Genomic DNA, 25,150 nt, shown 5'->3' with positions numbered 1-25,150 from the left:
GGACACGCGGTGGAGGGCGGCAGCACCATGCCCCGTACCGGTGCGCAGCCTCCGCGTGCGGGGGGAACACGTGCTGGTCGCCTGACCTCCTGTGCCAGCTTGGCTCCACTTGCTACCACCTCAGAGGAGAGCCCTGCCCATCTGGAAAGAGCCCCCAGATTCGCAGCAGAGCTGTCGGCTTCGTGGAGGGCTGCGAGCGCAGAGGAGACGCGACGCGGCACCTCCGCGCCCCGCTCGTACAGGATGATCTACTGTAAGAGGCAGAAGGCAGCACCGGCGCTGTGCTTAGAAGTGCACGCTTTGTGCTCTGAGCCCTGCGCGCTGCCTGGGGTCTAGCAAGGAAACACCGGCAGCTTCAAGCGACAAGTTGAACGCGAAGAGCTTTTCCAACTCCAGACCCTGCTAGAAGCCTCCGCATCTCGGGTCAGGATCAATGACAGGGCAGCACCTCAGCTATGCCGCCGGCATGCCAGCCACAGCACAGACCTTCGCCAGCAAACCCCTTGGAAAGTCAAAGCACAGCTCAGCCAGGCTCTCCCACCCATGGGACGCACATGGAGCTGCGAAGATTAAAATGGTAAAACTCTACAGGCTCCAGCAGCAAAGGGGCTCCCAAAGCCCCAGCACGCCCAGCAGCAGAGACTACAGGCAGAAAGCAAGCAGAAAAGCAAAGCGGAGGTCTCTGTGGGCACGAAGGAGAAGTGTGTTGTATACTCACAGCCACGTCTGGACCGGACCTGCCCTTTCGCGCTGCCATAGTCCAGCACTTCAGCTGAAACCTGAGCCTGGTGTCCCCTCTCTCCCTCCTTGGTTATCTACTCCCCAGCTTTGAGAGCGCCAGTAAGTTACATTGCATTCTATCTAAAAATACAGGCTCCCTCCTCGCTCCAACACAGACCCTGAAGGGATCGCCAGCCGCTAATGGAATTTGTTCATTTTCTCTCCATTATTGTGTCAGACAGGATATTTAATACCAAGCTGCCTCCGGAAAGCGGATGACTGCTGCCAAGTGCAGGGAGTGGGTCAGAGCTGCAGGTACCACCTCGGGAACGGCAGAGAAAAAGCAGCCCCACAGACATGCCCAGGAGCCTGGCATTTCACAGGTAACACCTGCCACAGAGGAGAGGGGTCGCAGTTCCCTCCTGACCCTCTGAATGCTGGGGCCAGGGCCTTGGAGAATGTGCTGAGGCTTGAGTGCTTCAGAGGTACTGCCCTTCTGCTCCCCATGCTCAGCATGCACCTTTCAGAGATGATGCAGGACATCAGGCACCAGCAGTCAGAAAACACATGCAGCCAGAGAAGAAGCGATAGCGCAGCTCAAACGGTAAAAGCAGAGGAAATAGATCTGCAGTCACATCGCCCTTCTGATATCAGCGTGCATGTCGGGACTGCCTACCTATCGCTCAGGGGGCATTCGTTCACAACAGCTTGCTTTACTTTGGGGTGTCACAGAGATCGAGACAACACTAGATTAGCCAGGGAACTGAAGTATGGGTTGGGTCACTGCCATCTCCTGAATTTCAGCAAAAGGCAGCGGTGACAGCAAGAAATGCAGAGATCCTACAGACACAAGGAGATGTGCGTATTGAAAAGATACACACACACATCCTAGTCAGCACACCACCAATGTACCTAAATACAGACACACACACACATTGCACAGTTACCATCCACTAATAAGCACAAAGCGTAGCGTGGGCATGCTACATGCACCCCCCGGGTATTTGTACACACACGCACATGCAGTCACTTGCTATCCATGTGCCCCAGGATATACAGCAACTGCTTCCAGATGCAGAGACTGCCTCTACTGGTTTTCCTTTCTTTGGAGTTTGTAGCATATGTTTCCCTTCTCCTTTGCCTTCCTAGCAATTTTCCAGGAAGGAGCTATTCTGGGGGAGAAAATAAACTGCCACGCTTGCCGTTGTGTACCTCGTGCACTCTTACTGCTAAATACTACATACAGGTGTTGTGCTCCACAGACTTGGGGACATTCAAGCTGTGAAGTGTCAGGAGGCCGCTGCCAGCAATTCCCTGAGGGAGAAACCTCAGATCTGGACTTTGCAAAGTGCTCCAAGACCTTCTAAAGGAAAAAACATAGCACAGCACATCGGACTGTGCTTCTATTCTCCTTCCCTTTCTTTTCTTTCAGGAAAAAGCTCCCCTTGTCTGCTGACAATCTAAGTCTTTCCCTTTCCCTCTCCTGGGCCTGATTAGTGGCTTCTGCTGTTCCTATTCACAGGTGTCTTTCTGCTCTCACAGCTTCGCCCCACAAAGCGTTACTGCCCCTGGATGCATGTCCTAGCCCCTTCACCCCAACGTGAGAAGCCTGGACCTGACCAAGCCCATTGCATTGTAACCGTGGCTAAGGCAATAAGCAAAGGGGAAGCTCTGCCAAACCAGAGGCTCAGGCTGGATTTCAAGGGCTACAGTCAGAGGTTCAGTAATCCTGCTCTGTCTTCTGGCTGTGATGGGAGTCCTGCTCTAATCAATTCTGGCAGTGCTTTTCTCTCACTCCCACCCAGGGAGGAGGTCTCTCCAGCTCCATCTGCACATCGCTGATAAGGAAGGGAGGGTCTCACCATTGCCTCCTTCTGCGAAAGGTGGCCACGTTTGTCAGCAGCCCACTCTGTTCAAGCTGCTAAATGCTGCAAGTAGATGATTCCCAAGTGCAAATGAGTTCAGGGACTTGTGCTGATCTCACAGTGTTTTCTGGGACACAAAGACAGGCAAGAAGCAAGTCGCCACACTGTTCCAGACTGGCAAAAGGCACACATGCATCCCGCTACTCTGCCCTCTTTACCCTATCTGCCCACTTGTCTCTTCTATCTGCAGGTCTTCTGCTGGAGCGATGAGGCAGCCTGAGCAAGGACTGCAAGTCCTTCTGTTATTTATATAGCGCCTGACATGAGGAAGGGCTTAGCTGGCTTCTTGCTGAGGAGCTCCAGAGGAGGTGGGACCCCTTCACTGCAAGGATGCGCACACAGGTCTGTGGGACTGCCTGGGAACATGTCCTGCTATGGCCAGGGCCAAAGGTGCCAAAAGAAAGGGACTGGGTGCCCCTTCCAACAAGTCTCTGACTCCAGCACTCCCTGGAGAGCAGTCCTGCCCGTGCTGCACAACCAGCGGGCCACGGTACAGGCAGGTGAGGGGCAGCACACCCCGTCAGAGGCTGCTAGCATCCGTTAGACCTTCTCACTGCCTGCAGAAACAAAGTGCTTTGATGCTTGAAACCAGCCGATTCCCTGCTCTGTTGGAAGAGCTGCAAGGACTAGTTACAGAGAGGGAAGAGCGGGGGAGCTTGCGGTCACTGTGAGCTTTTTTGAAATGGGCTGTATTTTCTTCACTCTCTACCCAGAGGTATCGCACAGCCAGAGCTGCCCTGCAATTGAAACGTGCAGTTCTATAGGGAATTCCCAGAGTCTCAATTCTCAGTCACATCATTCAGCCCCTGCCTTTCCCCTTCCCTGGTCTCTGCCACGTATCTTCAGAGTCTCTGGTCTCACTGAAGAACAGTGCTGCTCTTACACCAGAGGAAAGGAATTGCAATGCAGATTTTCAAGTAACGAATTACTTCCCATACCTTGGGGAGCAAAACGCTTTCTGCCAAATGGCAGTCAGACCCAGTGGCCGGGAAGTTTGGGTCTGCTCCGCTGCTGAGCCACACAGCTGATGCCTGCATGGGAAGAGAGGAAAGCTGGCTGTGTGGCGGTTTTCCCTTAGTCCCTGCATGCCAGAGGCAGACGGATGCAGACCAGGCCCATGTACAGCATCGTTGGGGCAGGCACCCTCTTGCCAGCACTGGCACTCGTTCAGTTTTGTTTCTTCCAGGCCTACCTACTGGAAAACATTGCCAGTGAGGAGCAGCAGGCTTTGCTGCATGAAAAACTTCCTATGGCTGTTCTATAGCAAAGATCTTGAAAGCAGTTACGCCCAGTACCACCACTACACAGGTTTCTTGCCGTCTCCTGAGTTTTGCCGCTAATGATAACTCTGCACATCTTCAATCTCTTTTGTATTCTTTGGAAGCCATGTGCTCCTTCCAGCAAGGAGCTTAGCAGCTCCTGACCCCTTATCAGGAGCAACGTGCCACCCTTTCTCTGGCAAACGTTAGGAGCAAGGTCAGCTGAGGCATCTTGCAAACTGGGATGTGCAAACTGCGTGAACAGCAGAGAAACAGCAACAGGAGGGCCACAATCCCTTCTGTGATTCGTGTGCTGCTGCTAAGGGGAAGGCACAGTTTTACCATTGGCCTACCTGGGGGAGGCAGCAGTGGCTTTCGGCCCTGCCGAGCAGACACAATTCCTCCTGTATGTGGCCAGTCTGCCAGTGAACAGGCAGGAACAGAGCCAGACTGACATGGGCTCATGGAGCAGAGAACAGAGGAGGTCCAGCAAGGAAACACCTGGCAGGCTGGGCAGCACACAATCACCCCAACAACCAAAGAGCCCCAGGACCGGCAGCGACGTGCAAGCCTGAATCCTGGCACCAAAGCCGTGTATTGCTGTGGGTACCCTACCTAGACGGTGTGGAAAGGTCCAACTCACATCTAGGAGGTCATCCAGTCATTTCCAGTTGCTAGCGCCAGGGTGCTGGAACCTAGGTCGGCGCTGCCAGCTGGGGAGGTAGCGCAATAAACCTTGCAACAGCCCTTGACGTTTGCTTTGACATTTCTTTGCTCACGTGGGCTTGTGTCCAGTAGTGGGCATGATCCTCACCTTTGAGGCATTATTTCCAGCAAAGCCAGCAAAACGTTACATCAGTGTAGTGGTTTACTTTTAAGCAATTGCTCAACCTAGGGATTTCTCTGGAGCCAGAGTTCATTTGGACCTCCCTGCCTTGCAGACATCAAGTGCCCAAGTCTGCAGGTGACAACCTGGATCCTTTCTCATCAGATGAGAAGAATATGTCAGTCCTGGAAACACACTAAAACAGCTGCTAAGATTAAAAGCAGTTAAAGATGGCACCTAGGGTCTCTCTAAGATGATCAGGGAAGATCAAGAAAATTGAATCGGAGATTCAACTCAGAATGCCCAGAAACAGAAATCACACTGTCCACCTTACAGGAACATTCTCTCCTATCTGTATTGACAGAAACAGGACACTCTTGGTGGGCCCCGCAGTGGAAACAAAACCTACTGGCAGGTTTCTGCTTTCTGAGTAGAAGGCAGCATTCAGCAGAGCACAGCATCTCCAGAGAGGCCATAGTAGCAAAGCCTCAGGCAGGCAGCCAGCAGAGCACAGACAACAGGCTACCAGGCACATACTGCAAGCCCAGATGAAAGAGAAGAGCAAAAGCATCAGGAAAATTAGTCAGATAAAAGGATAAGTCCATATGCCCAAATTCTATTCTCTCATCATCCTCATCCCTGCCCACATGATTTAGGACAGGTCTGCAGATCTTAATAGGACTGATAAGAGTCAAGGCACAAGAGGCAATCTCTGGAAGGCATCTGCCAAGTGAGTTTGTTCTCATTTCACGCACCAGCCTGAGTAAACCCTTCGTCCACGCTCCTTTCTGCTGAGTGGAAATTTCATGATAGCCCCAGGCCTCCCCAAGGCAGGTACCACAGAGGCCGATGGCTTATATGCCCGGCAGAGATCCCCAGACCAGAATGCAAGGGAGAGCCCAACCATCTCGCAGCCGGTGAATCAGAGCATGCAGGAAATGAAAGATCTGCTCATGTTCCTGCAGCAAGGAGCTGTTAGAGCTAGAAGAGAACTCGGCACAACTGGCAGAGGAGAAATCCCAAGGCAAAAGAAGGAGGGCCCCTGGCAGGTTTTGTGGGAAGGGAGGCAACTTGTCAATTAGCGTTTTGAAAGTACTGAAGAGGGGGGAAAGTTTCAGGCACGGGCACCAGACTGGCCCCTCCATCATGCACAATCCTCCATCATTACATGATCATGAGTAACTAGCTTTTGGAAAGCCCATTTCTATGCACTCTTAACAGGAGAGGTAGTTCTGGACTGTCACTGGTAGTACAGTTCAGGGCCAAGGTTAACTCGGTCCCTGAGCATATATCTGAGCATATTCAGATACAGACAGCATCTGTGTTGCCATTTGGCTCCCTCCTTCCCCCCCTCATAGGTCCTCTTTGCTAATTGCTGAAGCTGGAATAGGTTCAGGACAGTGAGGATAGTGCGTATCAGAAGCAGCTTAATCTGTATTTAGCAAAGACTTGGGAGTTGCCCCTACACAGCTGGCCCTTCTGATAATGATCCCCTCGGGCTACAGCCTACAGCTCTATGAAAGCTTGCCTCTGTCAGTTCCTACCTGCTACTAATGGATTTTCTAAGTAGTAGCATCAAGATCTTGTTCTGTCATTTCAAACCATCACTTCCCCAGTGAAGTACGGTGCTGGGTCCAGCGGCAATGAGCGGAGAGAGGAACAGGGGCTGATCCAGAGGTCTGAACAGGGAGCTGGAGACCAGGACATTGTTCCTTTCACACAGAGCCAAAGCAAGGCAAGAATTAACACAGCTACTGCTCCTGCCAGCTGAGGCCACGCGCACCCAGGGGAAAGCTGTCACTCTCCTTTGATGTTAGCAGGAGCCTCTGCTCTCTGCGATATCCTGAAAAAGAAAAGCTATTTTTACCTCACCAGAAAATGCATAGACTGTGACTGAAGACAATACACGAGAGCTTTTTGCTCAGGCACTACACCTCTTCTAACAACATAACAGGCTTTACAGCTGCTGAGAGAGATGCAGCAGCCCTGTAACTGCTTTTTATTTCCAACTGTCCTAATACACTTCCTTCCTTGGACCATGACATGTCTCAGGCAGGCGTATGCAATGGACGATGGGGAGTTGAGAGGGCTCTAGCAGGTTGCCAGTGCAAGGAGGAAAGCAGAGACATGTTCTGAGCCTGCCTGATGCAAGCCAGGGACTAAGGCACGACTTGCAGACCAGCCTCCAGCCTGCCCTGGGGTCTGGGCAGTGCCCTTGCACTCAGGACACGTGCTGGAGCCCAGATCGTGCCATCAGGGTCTGCCCCAGTGCCTTGCGGAGAACATTCCTTCTCTTTTCTAGCGATGCTTATAAACCGCTCCGAGTTTCTGCAGTCTGCCCTGACTCATTCTCTACCTCTGCTTCGGCAGGGCTAGTCCGCACCCGCCGTGCCTGCCTGCACGAGCGAAAGCGCTGAGAAGGGGGCTTTCTCCTAGGATTTGCACGCCGTGAGGAGTCGCAGTACAGTCCCTGCGCCGTGGCTGCAATAGATTTACTGCTTGCAGCCTTCAGCCAGGCTGGTCTGGCCAGCGCTCGGGGTGCAGCCTCCGGAAGCCATGCAGGGAAGAAAGCATTGTCAGGAAAGCTCCTGAAGCACAGGCCTGGCAATATATCTCTGCCAGCTGATCCCTGGTGAGGACATGCGAGCAAAGCCGTAACAGCACAGCCACCTGCTCCTCAGCAGAGCTAGTGCAGCACTGTGCCTAGAAAGAAACGTCATCCTGTGCGTCCGTCCCAGAGCTTCGGGCGGGTAAAATAAGAAAGATGCTAACACAGAAATCAACATTTACCATTGCAATAGCGCAAAAAAACAACACTTGCGGGAACCTCCCTTCTGCCAACAAAGCCGTGGCGAGAAGGACGAAGCGAGTACAGCACCAGGGGGACCTAGCCATTCTGGATTCAACGCCAGGCTCTGCCACTGGCTCCCAGCACGATCTTAGGCAAGTTCCCAGCAACTTAAGAAAGGCAGCAAACCCTTCCTGCCATTCTACGGTCCATTTTGCTGCAACCTTTTGGGGACAAGGGCTGTTTTCGCTAGACAACGCTTGAGTCCTTGTTACTGGCCAGGATATACCTAAACTCCCGCGTGCAAACCAAACACCCCGAGAACTGACCTGATTCCTCTTGCCCTAGTGCTGCCCAGCGAGCCCCTTACCATGCCCAAATACTCACCCTCAAGTAACGCAGGCATGTCATCACTGCAGGAGAAAGTCAGCTCACCCTGGACAACCACTTACGCCGGAAGGCTACAGCCAAACCAAGTGTGAGCGGCCGGTCTGGAAGAGGTTTATCGGCAGGACTGCACCCTACAACCTGCATGCCATCATAACAGAGACGCTCCTGCCTGGAGTCTGGAGATTAAAGATTGCTCCACCCCAGGGGCTCGGGGAGGGCCACAAGGCTGGACACGATGCATTTAGTATCATGCCTGAGGCATGCTTCATAAACATATCTGTGAGCTGGAAACGGGGAGGAGCCCACGTGCGTGAAGCCTGCTCTTCAAACAGCACAAGGGAAGGTAAAACTTCAGAAATACAAAGCAAAATGAAAGAGGTCTGTGGCCAGAACCACACTGTCTCTTGGTTTTGTGCTGCACAAAGCAGGCTGGGCCAGAGGCAGTCAGCAGAAGACCCCAGATTGTTCACTGGTCTCTGCAGACCTTGGCTGGGCACAGTCCCAAATGAAGGACACCGAGATGGAACTGACGTGGCAAATGAGGTCTAGCGACAGCAGCTCCAGGCCCTTTGCAGGGCCTGGAACCTTCTGCAATATAATGAACGCGCCCCTTCCCCCCTTCTACCTGCACAGCAGACTCCTGCTCCAGCATCCCTTCAGGAGATCCTTGCTTGCAGCAAGAAGGCAAGGGGTCCACAGTGGTTGGTGCATGCCCTCTCTGAAAGACACGCAAGGGAGTCACACCAATTGTTCAAAGGAACAGACCTCCTGGAGACCGCTCCCGTCCCACCCGCTCCTCCTGCTGGGGCTCGGGGTGACACACCGCGCAGCGATGCTCACCTGGCGCTCCCGCCTGGCAGGAGGCATCCTTCTGCTAGCGTTTTGCTAACCCCATCTTGGATCCAGATGCGAAACTGGGGCCATCCTGACAAAGCACTGGGGGACTGCAGGGGAGCTGCGTGGCTCCGTTTCTATTTCTAGCTACCGTTCACCTGGCCCTTTTTTGCCAGTTACAGGTTCAAGAAGGCCAAGGCACTTCCTCCAGGCACTGGGGCCAAACCAGTGAACGCAAGGCCATGAGGTGATCGCACCTGGAAGGGCCTGGGCAGCATACAGATAAATAAGGCTTGTGACACTTGCAGCTTCAGAGAGAAAAAACAATAGTTCTGCCAGCTGTATCTCCCTAGGGAATTCCTATGAAACAGCCCAGCCCGCCACTGGGAAAGCGTCTATCAGCTGAGAGGCAGGAAAAGTAGGTCAAGAGAACCTGTTAGGGTGGAAAAATGCTTTGCATTACACAGAAATTGAGATTTTTTTATACTGATCGAAGGCCACATTGAAGTATTAGAGCAAAGCGGAGTCCTTACCTCAGTCTAAGGAAAACACCTTCCCATCGTCCAGTGCAATTCAGCACTTCCCTGGAAGTCTGGGATCCCTCTGGTATTTGAGCTATAATAGACTCCACCTCCAGTTCAGGTAGAGCTCAAATGTTAATTGTCAAAAGGATGGGCACTGCAACTGCTGGCTGGCACACATTTGCTGTGAAAACTGTTGCTGCTCTGAACCTACAGAGCAACATCATCAATGTCTCAGATCCTGCCTTTTTTTTTTTTTTTTTCCCCCTGCATAACTGCATGTCATGAATGCAAATACGAGTCCTCTGCACCCTGAAGACAGGACCTTACCAGCCAGAGCTTATGAGCCTCTTCAAAGTTGCTGCCTCAGAATAATGCAAACTTTCTCCAGGTCCTGCAGCCACCAGGATAACATACACATTTGACAAAGCCCTAGAAACAAGACCTGTGCCCTCCAATCCATTCGGGGTTACCTCCTAGCACACCTCAGGAAAAAGCAGTGTAAAAGTGACTGTGGGATCGCCCCACCTGTCTGCTGAATGGGTGCCCCCCCACTTCTATTGCAAGAGCTCTCGCAGGCAGGGACTAGGATTTAGCTCTGATTTGTGCAGCCTCTGGCACCAGCGAGCACCAGCAGCGGTGACTTTCACAAACCCATTACAGGCAAAATCAGGGATAGGATAATCTCTGGGGTGGCAAACCCTTCGGCTGCAAGGGATGAGCGGTCTCAGACTGGCTCAGTCCTACAGATTTCTAGCTACCCAGTGATGCCGCATCCTCCCCATGAGGGCGGAGAGGTGACCCCCGCACAGTGCAGGAGGGGACGCGGTGCTTACCTTTTGGCTCCAGCCCAGGATTCCCTCACGCACATCATAGACCCACAGCACGGCTGAGGGAGGGAAACCCTGCGACTGGGTGCAGAGCAGAAAATACCTGTGGTTCCTGTGGGGTACTGTAATGGTAACCGCGGGGTGCTTTGGCACATGCCTACAGGCCACATGGTAAGAAGGAATTGCCCCAAGTCCCCACCACTGAGGCAGAGCTTTTCTGCAGCCGTGAGAAATAAGAAAAGTGCCTAAATTCAAGAACCCCTGTCAGGGATGTTTGCAGGTCAGAGCTCCTCCGAGGGACAGAGAAACATTACTACCAGGCGAGGTCCTGGCAAGCCTGGCCAAGCCACGAAGCCTTTGCTCCCCCACTGAGACGTGGAGTTTTGCCCGCAAACAGCCTTCCAGCGACTTCTTCATACCTCAGAGGAGGTGCCTGGAGGCAGCAAGAGCTCGGGTCACTGAGGTACCCCAGGCTATCAGCGACATCCACATGGGCTGGCAGGTACCGCTCTGTAGCCGACCCGTGGATCGGCAGCTGAGGCAGATGGTCATATCACAGGGCACCAGATACCTGTCTTGAGGCAACTGTACGGAGCTCACAGAGTTAACTCTGCTATCAGTCACGTTTCTATAGCTCTAGAAGAGAAGGCGATGGCAGGAGCATGAGCAAACAGGGTCCTGTGAGGTGGCAGGTACGTGCCTGCTGCCTCCCTTCCCCGGAGAAGGGGGAGAACAAAGCACTTGGCCTTGAAGTATGTAATACACTAATAACCGTTTCTTTCCTTGGCTGTTTGTGGAGCTGGTGCAGGCTCCATCTCCAGGGGAACTGTTCTCTTTGCTACATTAATTGCTGTCCCTTGTTAATCATATTTTTCTGAACACTTCCCACAGAACCCTCTACTAGGTCTCATTCACTCATTACCACCTCACCTGAGGCATCTCTGAAGTTCCCCCTATCTAACTGCAGACAGGTGAGTTGATGCGAGTTGCATGTATCAGTGCTGAAAACTAATACTCTAGAGCAATTTGCTTTACTAGCAGTTTGTCACCGTTATCTTGCCTGTTATACCTAACTAACATCTTTGACAGAGCTTGCAGTTCTGGAGAAACGAACAGTATGGGCACAATCCTGTCTGAGGAACCAGAGCCTGGGACAGCTTGAAAAATAACAAATACAGCTCTAATAAATTAATAGCTCTTAATCCCAAGAGCTCTTTCCACTTCATTGAAAACACCTCAAAAGACTAAGGTCTCGGGCAGTTCCTTAACACTTACTTGTTTCCAGACCCTGAACTGAGATTGGCTGGGTTGCTCATTCCCTAAGATTTTATACTGTGTCCTCTCCTTCGTGACATCTGAGCACATATACCCTTAAAGGCCTCTGAGGTTGTACAGGTCAGTGTCATGTTGCACCCACAAAAGCTAACACAGAGTTAAACTGGAGCTCTGCAAAGGGAAATTATTTACAACGGACACAACAGGAATACTGTCCAAGAAAGAGCAAACGCAGGTTGAGAAAAAGTGGCCAAGAGTTACAGCGAATAATAGCTGTCAGCTCCCACTTAGGCTACTGTGCACCCCTGTGGGCTTCAGGGGATTTTTGCGAGCCGGGGTTCCAGTAATGTCTTAAGTGCTGTTCCCTGGATGCTATAATATCTATGATACCCACAGGAAAAATAATTTCTCCCTCTGCTGTCCTGAGATGGCTCCTGGGATGAGACTCAGCAGCCCTGAGTACCACTGCATTCCAGGTTTACATCTGAGATAAAAACATTGAATTCCAGCAGCAACTGCAGACAGAGTTGGTGGGGCGGAGAGAAGCTCTCTGTCAGAAATTTAGAAGGAAGAGGAGGTCTCTAAAGAAAACTACTCCTTCGGCTACAAAGAGTTTTGTTTTTTCAAGATGGCAAGTTCTGCCTCTGACCTTTGGAGAAACTCTTCAACTGCACTATGATGTAGCTGTGAAGGAATGCAAGGCTCCTTCCTCTGTGTTGTTATCGTCCATGTAACTAGAGAAGTGATCTCCCAGCACCAGCACCAGACACTTTGCTGGCTGCTGCTAATCTGTCCTCAGCTGTTCTTTTCCTTTCATTTAAGGGAACGGGGAGTGTAGCACACGCAGCGGAGAACCTTAAACACATTATCTTGGAGAAGAGTAAATAACTTTCTCTAACAGCAGGCTTCAATATTTTGAGGAAGCTGTGTATGCTTTTGCTCAGGGAATGAAGTGCAGCCCTTCCTGCTGCTCACCCTAAAGAAACGATGCCAGGACGGGTCCAGGGCTGAAGTCACTGGAGGAGAGCTGCTCCTCTCCCAGTGCTCACTGTGCCCTCCTGGTACAAGGGCGAGAGTACGCTCGGGGTTCACTTTCTCCAGCATGTCCCCTTTCTGCTTACAGAGGAAAACACTCCCCGTGCTCCTGTCACCTGCCGAGGCTCCGAGGAGCAGCCAGGCTCCCTGGTTCTGGTCAACAAGCTGTTATCTTAGGAAACGTGAATGCAGTTTTAAAGCCGAGTCAGCAACAGAAGCTGAATAATTTAGATCCTTAGCAATTCTGCTACTGCCGCCCAGTCATGGATAACGGAAAGTACTCAGATTCATGCAAGGAGGGAGCTGGGATGAAAAACAGTGCCACTGTCAGGCTGCTTCCTCCTGTTAAAAGAGAACAACAGTGATGTAGGCATAAATAAGCAGATAACAATGCTCTGCAGTGCTGAAGTAGACACTGCTGCTCAGGGCAGGCAGTCCTCTGAGCACAGAGCAAGGCTGAGGCTTGCTTTCCTTTTGTGGTTTTTGGCATGGATCCATAATTTCACATGAAGTCCATAGGAGCTGCTGCTGCCTCACCTCTCAGATGGCTAATCCCTCAGTTTCTAAAGTGCTGGAATCATCAGTCATGAGCAACGGAGGAAGCATGTGAAAGGCTCACACTAACACCTGCTCTTCAGCTTTCTGTCAGACAAGGAGCTATGCAACGTTATGTGGTGGGAGGGGGGCAAAGATTTGCTATGCACAGATTTCCCAGCCCTTGCTCTCTCCCTAGTCGCCTCTCCATCTCCTTTATTGTGGGGGGCAGAAGCCAATTTACAAGTACTTCTCCCCAAAGCAGTCTAAAAACCAGCACCCAGAAACACGGGGCAAATGAAAACTTGCAAGAAATCCAATGGACTGGGTTTGCAAAGTTCAGCAGCTAATACACATAAGTAATCCCTCCCCATCATACCCCTGATCCAAGAAACCGTTTCATAGTCATCCATCAGTTCAGAACTATTTGAGCTGTGAGATTCCCAAAAGAAATCCAGAAATACAAATTGAACAGATGTTCTTCAGGTTGTGTTTCTTGAACTGTGCACCGTTGCCTCCAAAGGCATGATTTTGGAGATGAAGCAGCCTGCTCTCTTACTCCAAGAGACAGCTGCCTTGTGCCAGCATAACCACAGTTTAGTTCCTGGAGAGGAAGCAGTCTGAGCCCAAAATCAGGATGTTTAGGCAGCCCTTTGCCCCTCCCTGCACGCGTACTGAGCAGACAGGCAGCTTCATAGCATGTGCATCTCTGGCATCTTATGACATGAGTCATTAGGCGTTCTTTTTCCTCATCATTTGGATGAGCCAGGCGATGCAACTGAAAATTTCATCACACCAACTTATCTCATTTAAACTCATTCAGGCACAAAACCTCAGGAAGTCAGATTCACAGAATGAAGACATGAAAGAGTTGCAGAGCTCCCAAAGGAAAGGAATATTCATGGCCTATTCTTTATGCTATGGCTTAGTTCTGTGCTATCCTGGCTGCAAAGAAGATTTCTGCACAGATAGAAAGTGTTCAGCAACCTCTGCATCCAGCTCTCCTGTCCAGTGGACCAGAAGACATCTTGCCCACAGGACTAACATCCACTGTTTTTCCCCGTTAGAGACCACGCAGTGCTGAGCGCAAAAAGCATCACCTAACTCAGCCCGAATCTGAAAAATCCCAGTTCTGGGAACACAGAGTTTGGCATTATGCCGACAATACAGGCCAAGGGCAAATCACTTCTTAATTACTGCTTACGGTGCAGATTTCTGCTTTCACTCAGGCAGCTACCAATCTGAAAGACGTAACAAGACCCTGAGCAGGCTGCAGTTGACCCACCCCAGCTATTGATCCTGTTGGATCCACTGGTCCTGCTGGAACTGCAAGATTACAGATCCACTGAGATGCCTAAATGTTATCCCTATTTGGGAATCTCAAGACAGAGAGATATCCAGCACTTGGCTGTAGTGCATGCCTGGAGGCAGTGCAGACTGACCTCCTGCGAGAGCAGATGAATGCATAGTCCCCACCTGGCAGGCTGCACTCTGCTCTTGGAAATAAATCTTCTGCTCTGCTGCTGAGCATCGAGCAGGAAAGCAAGAATTCAGATCTCACCCCACACTTTCAGTGTACCTTTATTCTCAGCCGTCACCTGGTTTCTGAGGTCTGCAACGTACCTAGATGCCATGGTCTGCACCAAGATCTTCTTGCTCGGTCATGTTAGTTCAGGCAGTTTGACAAGAACTTAGAAACCATTTCTGTAAACCTCTTCTCTTCAGATTTGTCAAAATATTTTCTTCTGGGTTTGGACCAGCAAGAAAAGCCTTCAACCTCCAGGCACTCTGTGAGGTACGCAATCCTGTCACCTGCTTCTCCAGCAGACCTGCCAGGTTCCCAGAGCTCTGCATGGAGCTCACAGAGAGGAGGAAGTCTCTATTTTAATATTCACAGCAAGAAACAAAACTAGCTGTACACCTGTGATTTGACACAGACATTCTCTGGAGTCTGATGAAGGGCTCGGGTATCAATAACAAGGCAGGAAGGTTTGCACCAAAAATGAAACTAATTCCAATCGATGTTCACACCACAGTTGGCTGCAACTCGTTCAGCTTTTTTTCCTCTGGACAGACCCGGCATGAAGCTGAGCAGAATTAACAAAATGAGGAGGATCAGCAAGAAGCTTGGTGGAATTATAAGTGCAGCCCAGCCATTTGTAGGCAACATCTGTGACAGTGCTGTGCTGCAGGTTACTGTGAATTTGTGGTCACAGAGTCATGGTACAATCAAAGAAAAACAAGTCATGGGAAGTCTCCATTCTCTGTATATCTCTAATTGATCTGGGCCTTTAGACTCCCCCGTCCTGGGAGCTGGATAAGCAACAACAACGGGATTACACCATCAACAACAAAGTCCATAAGAGGCATTGCAAAGAATATGTGTGAAAACTATAAAGTGCTAGCAAAACCTGTTTGTCCCTAATATTTGCTCCTGGGGATTGTTCAGAGAGAGTCATTGAGATTACGATGAAATATTCATACTACAGCAGCTCACAGAGCAGGACTTGTCCCTGCTCTTCTGGCTCCCATGCAAAAACCCCACCAAAACCGAAACACACACCCACACCCAAACAGAAAAAAATAACCCCAACCAACCAACCAACCAAAAAAACCCCAAACAAAACAAAACAAAAAAGCACTAACTCTTCTCCCATGAGCTCAGAGCTTCAGGTTCCACCGCAAGCAAACGCCACACTCACAAGGTCACTCCTCTCTCACTTCTAGAGGTGATATCTAAAGGGATCGTGATAAGGTTAGTACACTCATACTGGTATAAAGCTGCCCTACATAAGCAATCGCCTGCCCCAGTAACCAGCTTGCAATGTGTATAGAGCCCCCCCCCGTGCATAAGGGCCCCGCTTAACTAAACCCAGTTGAGAAGAGACTTCCAAGAGAGACCACTGTTGTCTGGGCTGAGATGGTGCCAGGGAAGAGTTTCATGGAGTGAAAATCGGGCCCTGAGCAGTAATCAGAGCTGAATACTGCTTCTGCTTGTGGAAGGGACAGAGTGCCAGGGACAGGCCCTTCACAGCCACAGATACAGAAAATAAAGGTTGCAGATTTTATCTTGCTCCTACAAAACAGAAGTCGGGGACAGGGTCCCCATTTCCCATTACCTTCCTTCCAGCGCTATTTTGGCTCTTTACTATTTAGCAGAAGCACGTGCCATGTGTGGTTGTTTTTACCCAGAGGCAGTTAATACTTGAACAGAATGAAGTCCAATTTAATGGGACTTTTGAGAGGGATGAAGGTGGAAAAACATTGGGGGTTTACTGTTTCCCAGACGATAATTGAAGCACTTCATATGTGACTATCTGAGCTCAAGGCCATGTTTAAACCACCACAGGAAGCTGCAAATGAAGAAAGCAGAGAAATTTTTATGCTCAGCCTCATACGCCTACTGATTACACACCTTGCAAGCACCAGGAGTAGGTGTCAGCTGTGTCTCAGTGGGCAAGGCACACACACGGCTTGTCTACCTGCAGTGCTTGGCTCAGAGAAAGGCAGTTTCTGCAAGGGTGGAGCAGCTGACTCTGAGCAGCTTCTTCTCTCCACCAAGAAATCCACTCAGAGCAGTAATCCAGCTCCTGAGTGACTGTGCGCGACATGGCAGCAAAGCACACTGACCAGCACGACAAATGCTGCAATATTAACAGGCTCAAAAGATGCAATTGTTTGCAGAGAGCAGCTCTGCAACGTGTTTCCAGCCTCTCAATCCTGCTGTCCTTGCTCTTCCTGAAGGCTTAATCCAAGCCTTCTGAACTGAAAAATTAATGCCCCGAGGGCTGGAGTGCAATTGCACATTCCTATGCCTTCTCAGAGTCTAATCCTGTACAGAGATCTAAGAGCTTGGAAGCCTGTGCCTTTTGTTCATCACCTTGCTGAGCAAGCAAAGGAGCCAAATGCTTTCTTGGATGCATATCCATCTATGTTCTGATGACTACATGCAACTTTTCGCCATGATTAGCTCTTCCAGATACGATTGATTCATTTATTTCTTGAGCACTCTTGGCATGCCTGGACAACCTGATACGAACATTACAGCAAGAACAACAGCCCACACCGCTGCATCCTGCTCACAGTACAACAGCCCGCACCTTTCTCCAGTTACTGCAAAGCTCTGAAGAATAGTTTGGCAGATCTGCAGAAAATCCACTTGAAATCTTGAAATCCATGAGTTCCATTTAAGGGTAATTAATGAATGATTCAGAAAAGATGTGCACATTTGTTGTATGCCCACAGCCCTGCTCTCGCTGATCAGCGTTTAAGGATGATTTCATTGCACGGTAGCTTTTCCTAAGGTCTAATTCAATTACATAAGATGCCTCTGGACGAGAAAAGCACAGTCCCAGAAATACTCACTCATACACTACTTTGGAAAGTGAGCAATTCTGCAGAATAGGAGTGAGGATAGAGCTCCACTGACCTAGCAGAGCTAATGGGAGTCTCACTATTGTTCTAAAATTGAAGGAGATCAACTATTTTATTTCTCCCGGTGGACCTTTTTCACTGAATCACTGAATCACTGAATCACAGTATCAGCACTTTTCCCTGGCCTCAGCAGTAAAAATCTGGGAACAAAGCCTCTCTGGAACCTGCCCCTCAAAGCTCTGTCAGCTACCATACAGGAAATGTGGGGGTGTTTACCGCTGGAAGTGAACTTTCCTTGCCACCTGCAAAACACCAGTGCAACTGCTCCTCTTCGCAGCCTAGATGAATCTTTCTCTGGAGAATAGGATCTGAACAAATCATACTCTCTCCAGCTCTGCTCTTAAAGGTGCCCACCACACTCCTGCAACTTGAAATCTCCCAGCAGGACGAAGCTTCTAGCAGTCACCATCACTACAGCACAGGTGCAGACAAAACTGGCCTGTCACTGGACATATCAACTGTGCGCTCTGCAACATAGCAGCCATGAACCAGCCCTGATATATTTGCAACTGCTTCACAATGGCTCGTTTACCTGCTTCTTAGGATAACGTAAGACACTACACCAGGAAGGCTGGATCTCTGTGCTGCAGCACTTAGGTACCTACACCAGTGCTAACCCCCCCATGCCACAGGGGGCTTTTCCAAAATCTCTGCTACAAACCCACCCTATGAGCCTCACTTAGGCAACTCTTGTTTAGAAGTCACAGAGCTCCCAGACAAACAGTTTCTCTTACCACTGTTTCCCTAACCCAGTCCCCACCGTTCTTCCCCCAACATGTACTGTAAAAATGCAGCTCCATGGCGTGTAGCGCTTACGACACTGCACTAAGGCCAAAGAAAATAGGGGAAACTCTTCCCCTAACTCGCTTAGCAAATGATTTACTGTTCCCCTTCTTCAAAGTCATGCAATGCTGGAAAACAAGCTCTGGGCTCCTGGAACAGCAGCCCTTTTCCTGCACCATCAGGCAAATGCTTTTGAACTCACCAGCAGGATAGCGGGGCCATTTGGAGGCTCAGCCTAGACAGCAACATGAAACAGAGAAGAAATTCCGCGTTTTACTTCAGAGCAAGAGATCAGGGACCACCGTTGCCAGGAACAGGCTCTCTGAGGGATGCTGTGAGCCTGATACGGCGAGGACCTCGTGGTACAGGGACTGCATATCTGACCTCCAAAAGAGGCCAGGGGTCAAGTTCAGAGAAAGGCACAACAGCGGTGAGAAAAGATGGAGTAATCCCAATGACACGCGTACTTACGCACCACGCACAAACTCACATAACCCTTCTTAACCAAGGAGTCAAACAGGCCCCTGCAAAGCCAGCCCCTCTGTGGCCTTTCCTAAGGCAGTCTGCTTGGTGTTCACACTTGCCCTGCAGGCTAATGTGCCTATAAAAGTATACATACAGAGATAGAAGCAAGCTTTCAGATTTCTGGGCACGCTGCCTTTGGCCACATCCCCCCTTGCTACCCCAGGCAGGATTCAGACCTTTTGCAGTTTATTGCAGGGAGATCATGCACCAGACGGACCAGGACATGTCCTGAAGTGCCCTTGCTGTGGGGAGTTCAGGACAGCAGGTTTGGCTCTCGGAGCCACGCTTGCTTGAAATTTCCTCCAGCTGAGACGTTTAGTGAGTCTAATTCAACATCTACAGAGGCTAAGCCAGCTTCTTGGAGTATCAGTACTGCCGTACCGAGGCCCCTCCAACTGCTCCAGCAAGCGCATTAGGCTTGCCTACCCAAGGAGGATGCAGGGTAGCAGCAAGGACACAGCAGCAGCACAGGAGGTAGCCTGAAGACATCTGTTCCTTCCCCTTCACTGCTCTCCCAGTTGTGAGATGTTGCCAGCACAGCAATGGGGAGCAGGCTGCTCTCAGGGCTGGCAGGAGCTGGTCCCCGTGCTTTGCCCATCCTTCCAGAATGCGCTGAAACCCGCTGGCCCAGCGTCAGCTTGTAACCCTCGCTGAGAACCACCCCAGCACTACCTGTAAATGAAGGAAGCCTCAACGGAGGGTGGCGAGGAAGGACATCACACACTCTCTCACATTTTAATCTGCTCCTGAGCCGGTAGAGTAGTACAGACTGAACATATTCACCCAGCTACCCCCATTTTGCCCAGAGAAGTTGTGGATGCTCCATCATTGAAAGTGTTCAAGGTCAGGTTGGACAGGGCTTTGAGCGACCTGATCTAGTGAAAGATGTCCCTACCCACGGCAGGGGGGTTGGACTAGATGATCTTTAAAGGTTCCTTCCAACCCAAACCATTCTGTGATTCCATGATTCTATGATTTTAGAGACAGGCAACTAAAGCACAGGTAGAAGTGAAAGGGAGCAAAAATGGGACCAGAGAGTAGTGGTTCCTGGATCAGCTTACCCTCATCTAAACTCTGGAAAACTTGTGCATGTCAGCAGTGGACGACAGTTCTTGCTCTCAGTCCAGCATCCAATTCTGCATTGCAGAGCAGGACCAGGCAGAGTTTAGGGAATAGGCACTGGCAAGTCACCACCCTGGCAGCAGTGGAGAACCCCAAAGTGCCCCTATGAATCCATGCTACAGAACAAATCGGGTTTCGTTCTCCCACAGGTCTCCTGCAGCCTGGCAGCAAAATCAGCTCAGAGTTACTTCAGGGTAAATGCACAAAGAGAAAACTGAATTTATTATAATGACTTTCATGGTCTTTGCTCCACTCCTGTCAACAACATCCTTTTGCCTGCCTTCCTACTTCTCTGATGTGCACCCCAGCTCCTTTGTCTTGCACCTGCAGGCACAGGTCAGAACTGCGACAATGTAAATACAGTCTGGGAAAATACTGTGACATGCTGCAATAAGGAGCTCCGGAGAGTGGACCCCCCCACACACACAGACGAGACATACCCCAGATCCTCAGTTAGACCTTCTGCAGGAAATCGCTATTGAAAAAGTCCAATTATACCCTAAGACAAGCCTGTTTACAGACCACAGCTAGTGCTATGGAAGCCCTTTGGAGACAGGAACTTTACCTGATTCTCAGAGATGGAGAACAGAAGTGCACTTCTTTTGCACTTATCATAGAATCATAGAATGGTTTGGGTTGGAACGGACCTTAAAGATCACCTAGTTCTAACCCCCCTGCCATGGGCAGGGATACCTTCCACTTCAAGAGCCTAATTTCAGAGATATTACAAAGAAAATAGATACACCTCTTGGAATGCCCCCGCCTGTAGAAGCGCTGGCTCCCCAGCCCCGTTGGGGAGTCTAGCCTAGCCTTGGGGAAGCAGAGAATTTAATATTGTGTACATGGAGGCAATGAAAACAGAAAGCACCTTTCGTTGCAGATGAGTTTGTAAGTAATTCAGGTGATTGCACAGAAACTTGACAGTTTGCCACACTCACCACAAACCATGGTACAGCATATTACTACCACCTCATCAGCTCCTTTAGTCTCCAGTGGCCAACAGCGCTGAGGCCACAAGACTGACAGTTGGTTGTCTATGCTGTGGCAGCACAAGGAGCAGACAGGATGCTCAAAATTACCTGCTTTCCTTCATGAAACCACCCAGCTGTTCCTGAGTGCCCACCACCGCACACCCAAAGGACGTTTCCTATGTGCGTGTGCGAATAAGTCGCACACGTGCCTGTCCCCGCGGCAGACGTCGGCTGGAGATGCCGGGATCACCTAAAAGAGAAATCCTCACAAAACAGCACTGAATTCCTGGGGGCAATTTCACAGCGCACAGTAAGGAGGATGGGGCATTTTGCCAAGGAAACACAGCTTGCCAGACTGATAGTGAGGGCCAGCAGCAGACCCCTCGATCACGCTGCTGTAGCATGCTGCCCAGCCAGACCGATGTCATATTTTCACCGTGTTTAAAGCTCAGCTTTATGTTGACTCCTGGAAATCCGCTGTATCCAGCACGCGTGGAGCTGCAGGGGACAGAAGAGGCACCCGAGGCAGACATCCCGAGGGCAGGCTCTCTGTGTAACAGTGTTAGGCACCTACAGAGTCAAAACTTAAAGCAGGGCTTGCTATCTCGGCTCCCTTGAGAGCCAGTGGAGAGAAACAAGCATTTCTAAGGGTATAATTCAGCTGACCTACTTCCACGTGCGGTGCAGCATGGGAAGGACTCCCTCCTTCTCCCCCAGACTAGAGGGAGCCGAGGTGAGCGGTTCAGACGCAGAGGTCTGCATCACAGCACCCCTAAACTGGGGCGGGCTGTCCTGTTACCCAGGAGGAGATCCACACGCCGCTGGCAGCACCAGGCGTGCTCGGGTCCACGACGAGACTGGATGCTGGTGTGCGGGGAGCAGCCCTGCTCTGCCCCAGCACGCCCAGTGACACAATCCCACCCCAGAAAACATCCAAATCCTCTCAGCTGCTGCTGCCATGGCAACGCCAGGGAGAGGATCCACCAGCCTTTGATGTGCTGATCTGTTTAAAGCATGCAAAATGCTATTCGGAAGCCGGGGAGCTGCCTGGAGGAGCACCTGACTGCCCTGGTGATGGAAGACTCTCCAAGGAGCAAGGATTAATGCACACTGGCAGGCACCGCTGCCATCTCCTGCCACAGCAAGTCATTACCAGCATGCTGTTGTTTCTGTGCTCCGGCTCACCCACTTAGTGGAGTTTTAATATTTAACATCAGACAAGCTGCTGTTTCACGGGGTAATTGCGGTTATTAACAAAAAAATCCTCCTCCCCCCCAATGATTCAAAAATAAGATGCTGTTACTCCAGGTTATCAGTGCCAGTAGCAAGTGCTGGGAGCCGAATACCGCAAGAGTGCTAGCCACAGAGCAGTTAATGGGGAAATCAGGAAGGGCCGTTACAGGCTACGGAAAAGCCAGCAGAGCCAAGTAACACGCAGCATAACGCTGTCCCCATCTCCATTGCACCACAGGCGGAAGAGGAGGACGTAATTCCAAATGACAAACAGGCTGTGCAAACCCCAGGAAGAGCAGGCTGTTTGATCCCCTCTCCAGCAGCTCACAGAGATCCCCTGCATCGCAAGGACACCTCCAAGCTCAGAAGGACTGCACAATTGCTTACCTTCAAAGATGAATACTCTTGTAGCATTTAGCACTAGGATTCCCTGAGGCTTTGCAAAAAACCCAATGCTGTCAGTGCCAGGAAATGCTAGACACTGACCCCCGCGTACTACGTGCCCTGACTGAGCTACCAGGTTAGGGTGGCTCAGTACAACCCAAGAAGCTCTGACATGTGAGGGCACAGAGGAAGATTTGAAACTTTTGAGGGGGGGTTATGCTAGGCTTCGGAGAGAATTTGCTTTACAATATGAAGCACAGAAACCTGAAGTAGTCTTCTACAGAGAGAACACCTATGTCCAGCACTCTGTCATTCTCACCACTTCCATTTCAAGACTCAGCCTACTCCACAATTGCAAAGTTTCCCCTATATTCATTCGCTCTCTTGCTAAACTAGTGTTCCCCATACCCAGAGTAAGAGGAGGCAGCCTTCAGGAGACCACAGAAGTGCTACAGAGAACTCCAGGAACTGGAGAAACAAAGGATTTGAAGGAAGCAGAATGCAATTACCTGAGAAGAAACATGTTTTGGCCAGGATGCCCACTGTGGCAGAGACACGAGAGCACGCCAGTTTCATTACAGCTGCTTTGCTGCATTACCTGCTGACCATGTTTTGGAATGTGGGCCTGCTGGAAGCCTCCAGCATTGTAGTCTGTTCTCCTACCTCTCTGCAACCTTTAGTGCCTCTTCAGAGGCACTACATCCTCCAAACAACATGTTTGTTCATGCTGGTCTTCAAAAACATAGCCAAAATTAGATCTTTGTTTTCATGGTTGGGCACCCAAAGAGATTCCTTGAGACTCTGTTGTTTCCTGGCAGCTCCCAATCAAATCACTGGCATGTCATGTACCTCTTTTAATTTAAACATAAAAATCATATATGCATATTTTCCAGGCACTTTTCATCATTAAACAAGCCTAACATTATCCCAGTAACCTGCTGGCAAAGCTTGGCAGTAAACAGCAGACAGCTTGGGGCAGGGGGGGGGGAGGCAACTGCAGTGGCTGCAGCTCCAGAAGGAGGACAAAAAGCACGTTACCTGCTTTGCTTGGTTTTTTTCCAGAAACCTCACAAGAACAATAAAGGAAAGTCTGAAGCTTCCTCCTCTGCTGAGCTCTTTTTTTTCTCCCAGTATGTTACAACAGATTCTTTCTGTCAAGAAAAAACTACAGGTTCGTATGTTATTACTGGGCACCCTCCATTCTGCTCCTCGGTGTGCAATGCTACATTTATTTCCAGCAAAATGGACCAAACACACCACCTCTGCAGAGTCGAAGTATGTTCAGACTAAAACTCCCAATATGCAATGCCCCTTCCCAGTGCATGGACCTTATCTCCAAGCTTCATGGGAGAGCTGCTTCACTACTGCAGCTGTGAGCAGAGCCCCTGGATCAGCTTGCTCCAGGTGTCCTCACGGTACTCTTAGCTCTAAAGCATGACGTTAAAGCAAAGTGAATTAGTGAAAGGTGCCAGCTCCTCTGCCCAAATATCTGCAATTTACCCACGGTGTCTGTGGCAGTGCAAGAAAGGCAGAATAAACGTCCCTCTCGTGACCCCCCCGCTGCTGCTGACGGTGGTGCCACGTCGGGTGTTGAGAGGCCCCATGAGGAGGTGCTGCTGATCCCTGCTGAAATGGTGTCAGGAGACACTGAATGCTGCTGCCTCACTTTTTGGAAGGAGAGAGGGTGATCTTGTCTATGCCTTATTGAGCTGCTGCTGGCCTCGGAGAACTCCTCCGACAGGTCCGAGAGGCGTATCTCACCATCGGTGGGGGTGAGTTCACAAGTTTTGAGAAGGAGTTTTGCTGATACGGTACTGATGGGCAGCAGATATTTTATACTTTTGTCCTATGATACTGCAGCTCGTCTTACTGCAATCTCAGCTCCGCAGCCATTTGACAGTGGGCTTGACAGGAAGCGTTTTTCCAAGCGCTTACAGAAAGGGGGTCAGCCTGCTGACCATCATGTTGCTCTTTAACAGGAGCACATTGCTATGCATCAGTGCGGTGGCACGTCCAAGCTGCGTGTAAAGAGAGCTGCCGTGCCATGCTCCGCTGAGCAATTCTTGCTTGGACCGAATCTACTGTCACTGTGAGCTGAGATGATTTTGCCGGGAAAAGAGCTGAAGAATGAAAAAGCTTAGAAAATTATAGCCTGCAGGCCAAATACAGACCCCATGCAGGCGTCTCCTAGAGCTGAAATATCCCCATGCCAAAGACAGTGGCCCACAGATATAACTTCTGTTTCAGCATTAAAGGTGGGAAGCAGAACCATAACACTTCCCAATGCAGTAAAAGCAAGTCCAACAGCAAAAGCCAATTAGGTAAGTTTTCCCTTTCCGAGAACTCTCTAGCACACCACCACCCCACAATCCACTCACCATGTCCACTGCCAGCTTGAGTACTTTCATCCACAAGGCAAATGGAGGGGGGAAGGAAGGGAGAAGGAAGGGGGAAGGAAGGAAGGGAAAGGGAAAGGAAAAGGAAAAGGAAAAAACCCAATACCCAAAACAAGAGAGACTCCATGCAGAGATTCACAAGTCAAGGACACTGGATTATTGAAGTTTAGCACCTTATTTAAGAACACACTATTTACTCCTATAACCAAATCCATGGAAATAATTTACTATAGAACACCATTGATTCAAATAGCAGAGTAAGAACCTAGAAAAGGAAGAGGTGTGCATATGATTACAGCACACAGTAAAAGCTCACACTTCAGTCATCAACAGAGTACAGCTGATTCCCAGGCAGACCAAAGGAA

At 50.2% G+C, this 25,150-nt stretch overlaps 1 protein-coding gene and 1 long non-coding RNA gene across 14 annotated transcripts in view; one reads left to right on the top strand and one right to left on the bottom strand.

The window, feature by feature from the left end:
* ANK1 (ankyrin 1) overlaps positions 1 to 25,150 on the bottom strand; it is a 69,711-nt gene that overhangs the window by 33,025 nt on the left and 11,536 nt on the right. For 6 of the 13 annotated variants that reach the window (XM_030034368.2, XM_030034365.2, XM_030034363.2 and 3 more), the window contains exon 2: positions 8,534 to 8,626. The exons of 2 other annotated variants lie outside the window; for them this stretch is intronic. In XM_030034368.2, the coding sequence (XP_029890228.1) occupies positions 8,534 to 8,626 (93 nt within the window). Of the gene's footprint in view, positions 1 to 718; positions 914 to 6,274; positions 6,574 to 7,520; positions 7,641 to 7,905; positions 8,137 to 8,533; positions 8,627 to 8,748; positions 8,791 to 25,150 lie in introns of those variants that run through there. 5 more of the 13 variants (XM_030034370.1, XM_030034375.1, XM_030034373.1 and 2 more) reach the window with 5 other exon arrangements.
* On the top strand, positions 10,516 to 19,021 carry LOC115349752. Its single transcript, XR_005933864.1, has 3 exons — positions 10,516 to 10,845; positions 10,985 to 11,064; positions 13,761 to 19,021. It is a non-coding gene; the product is annotated as an uncharacterized LOC115349752 (long non-coding RNA).

This window comes from Aquila chrysaetos, chromosome 13 (assembly GCF_900496995.4).
Source record: "Aquila chrysaetos chrysaetos chromosome 13, bAquChr1.4, whole genome shotgun sequence".
Classification (NCBI taxonomy): Eukaryota; Metazoa; Chordata; class Aves; order Accipitriformes; family Accipitridae; genus Aquila; species Aquila chrysaetos.
The sequence above is the reverse complement of the archived record's forward strand: the minus strand, read 5'-3'. Positions and strand labels throughout refer to the sequence as shown.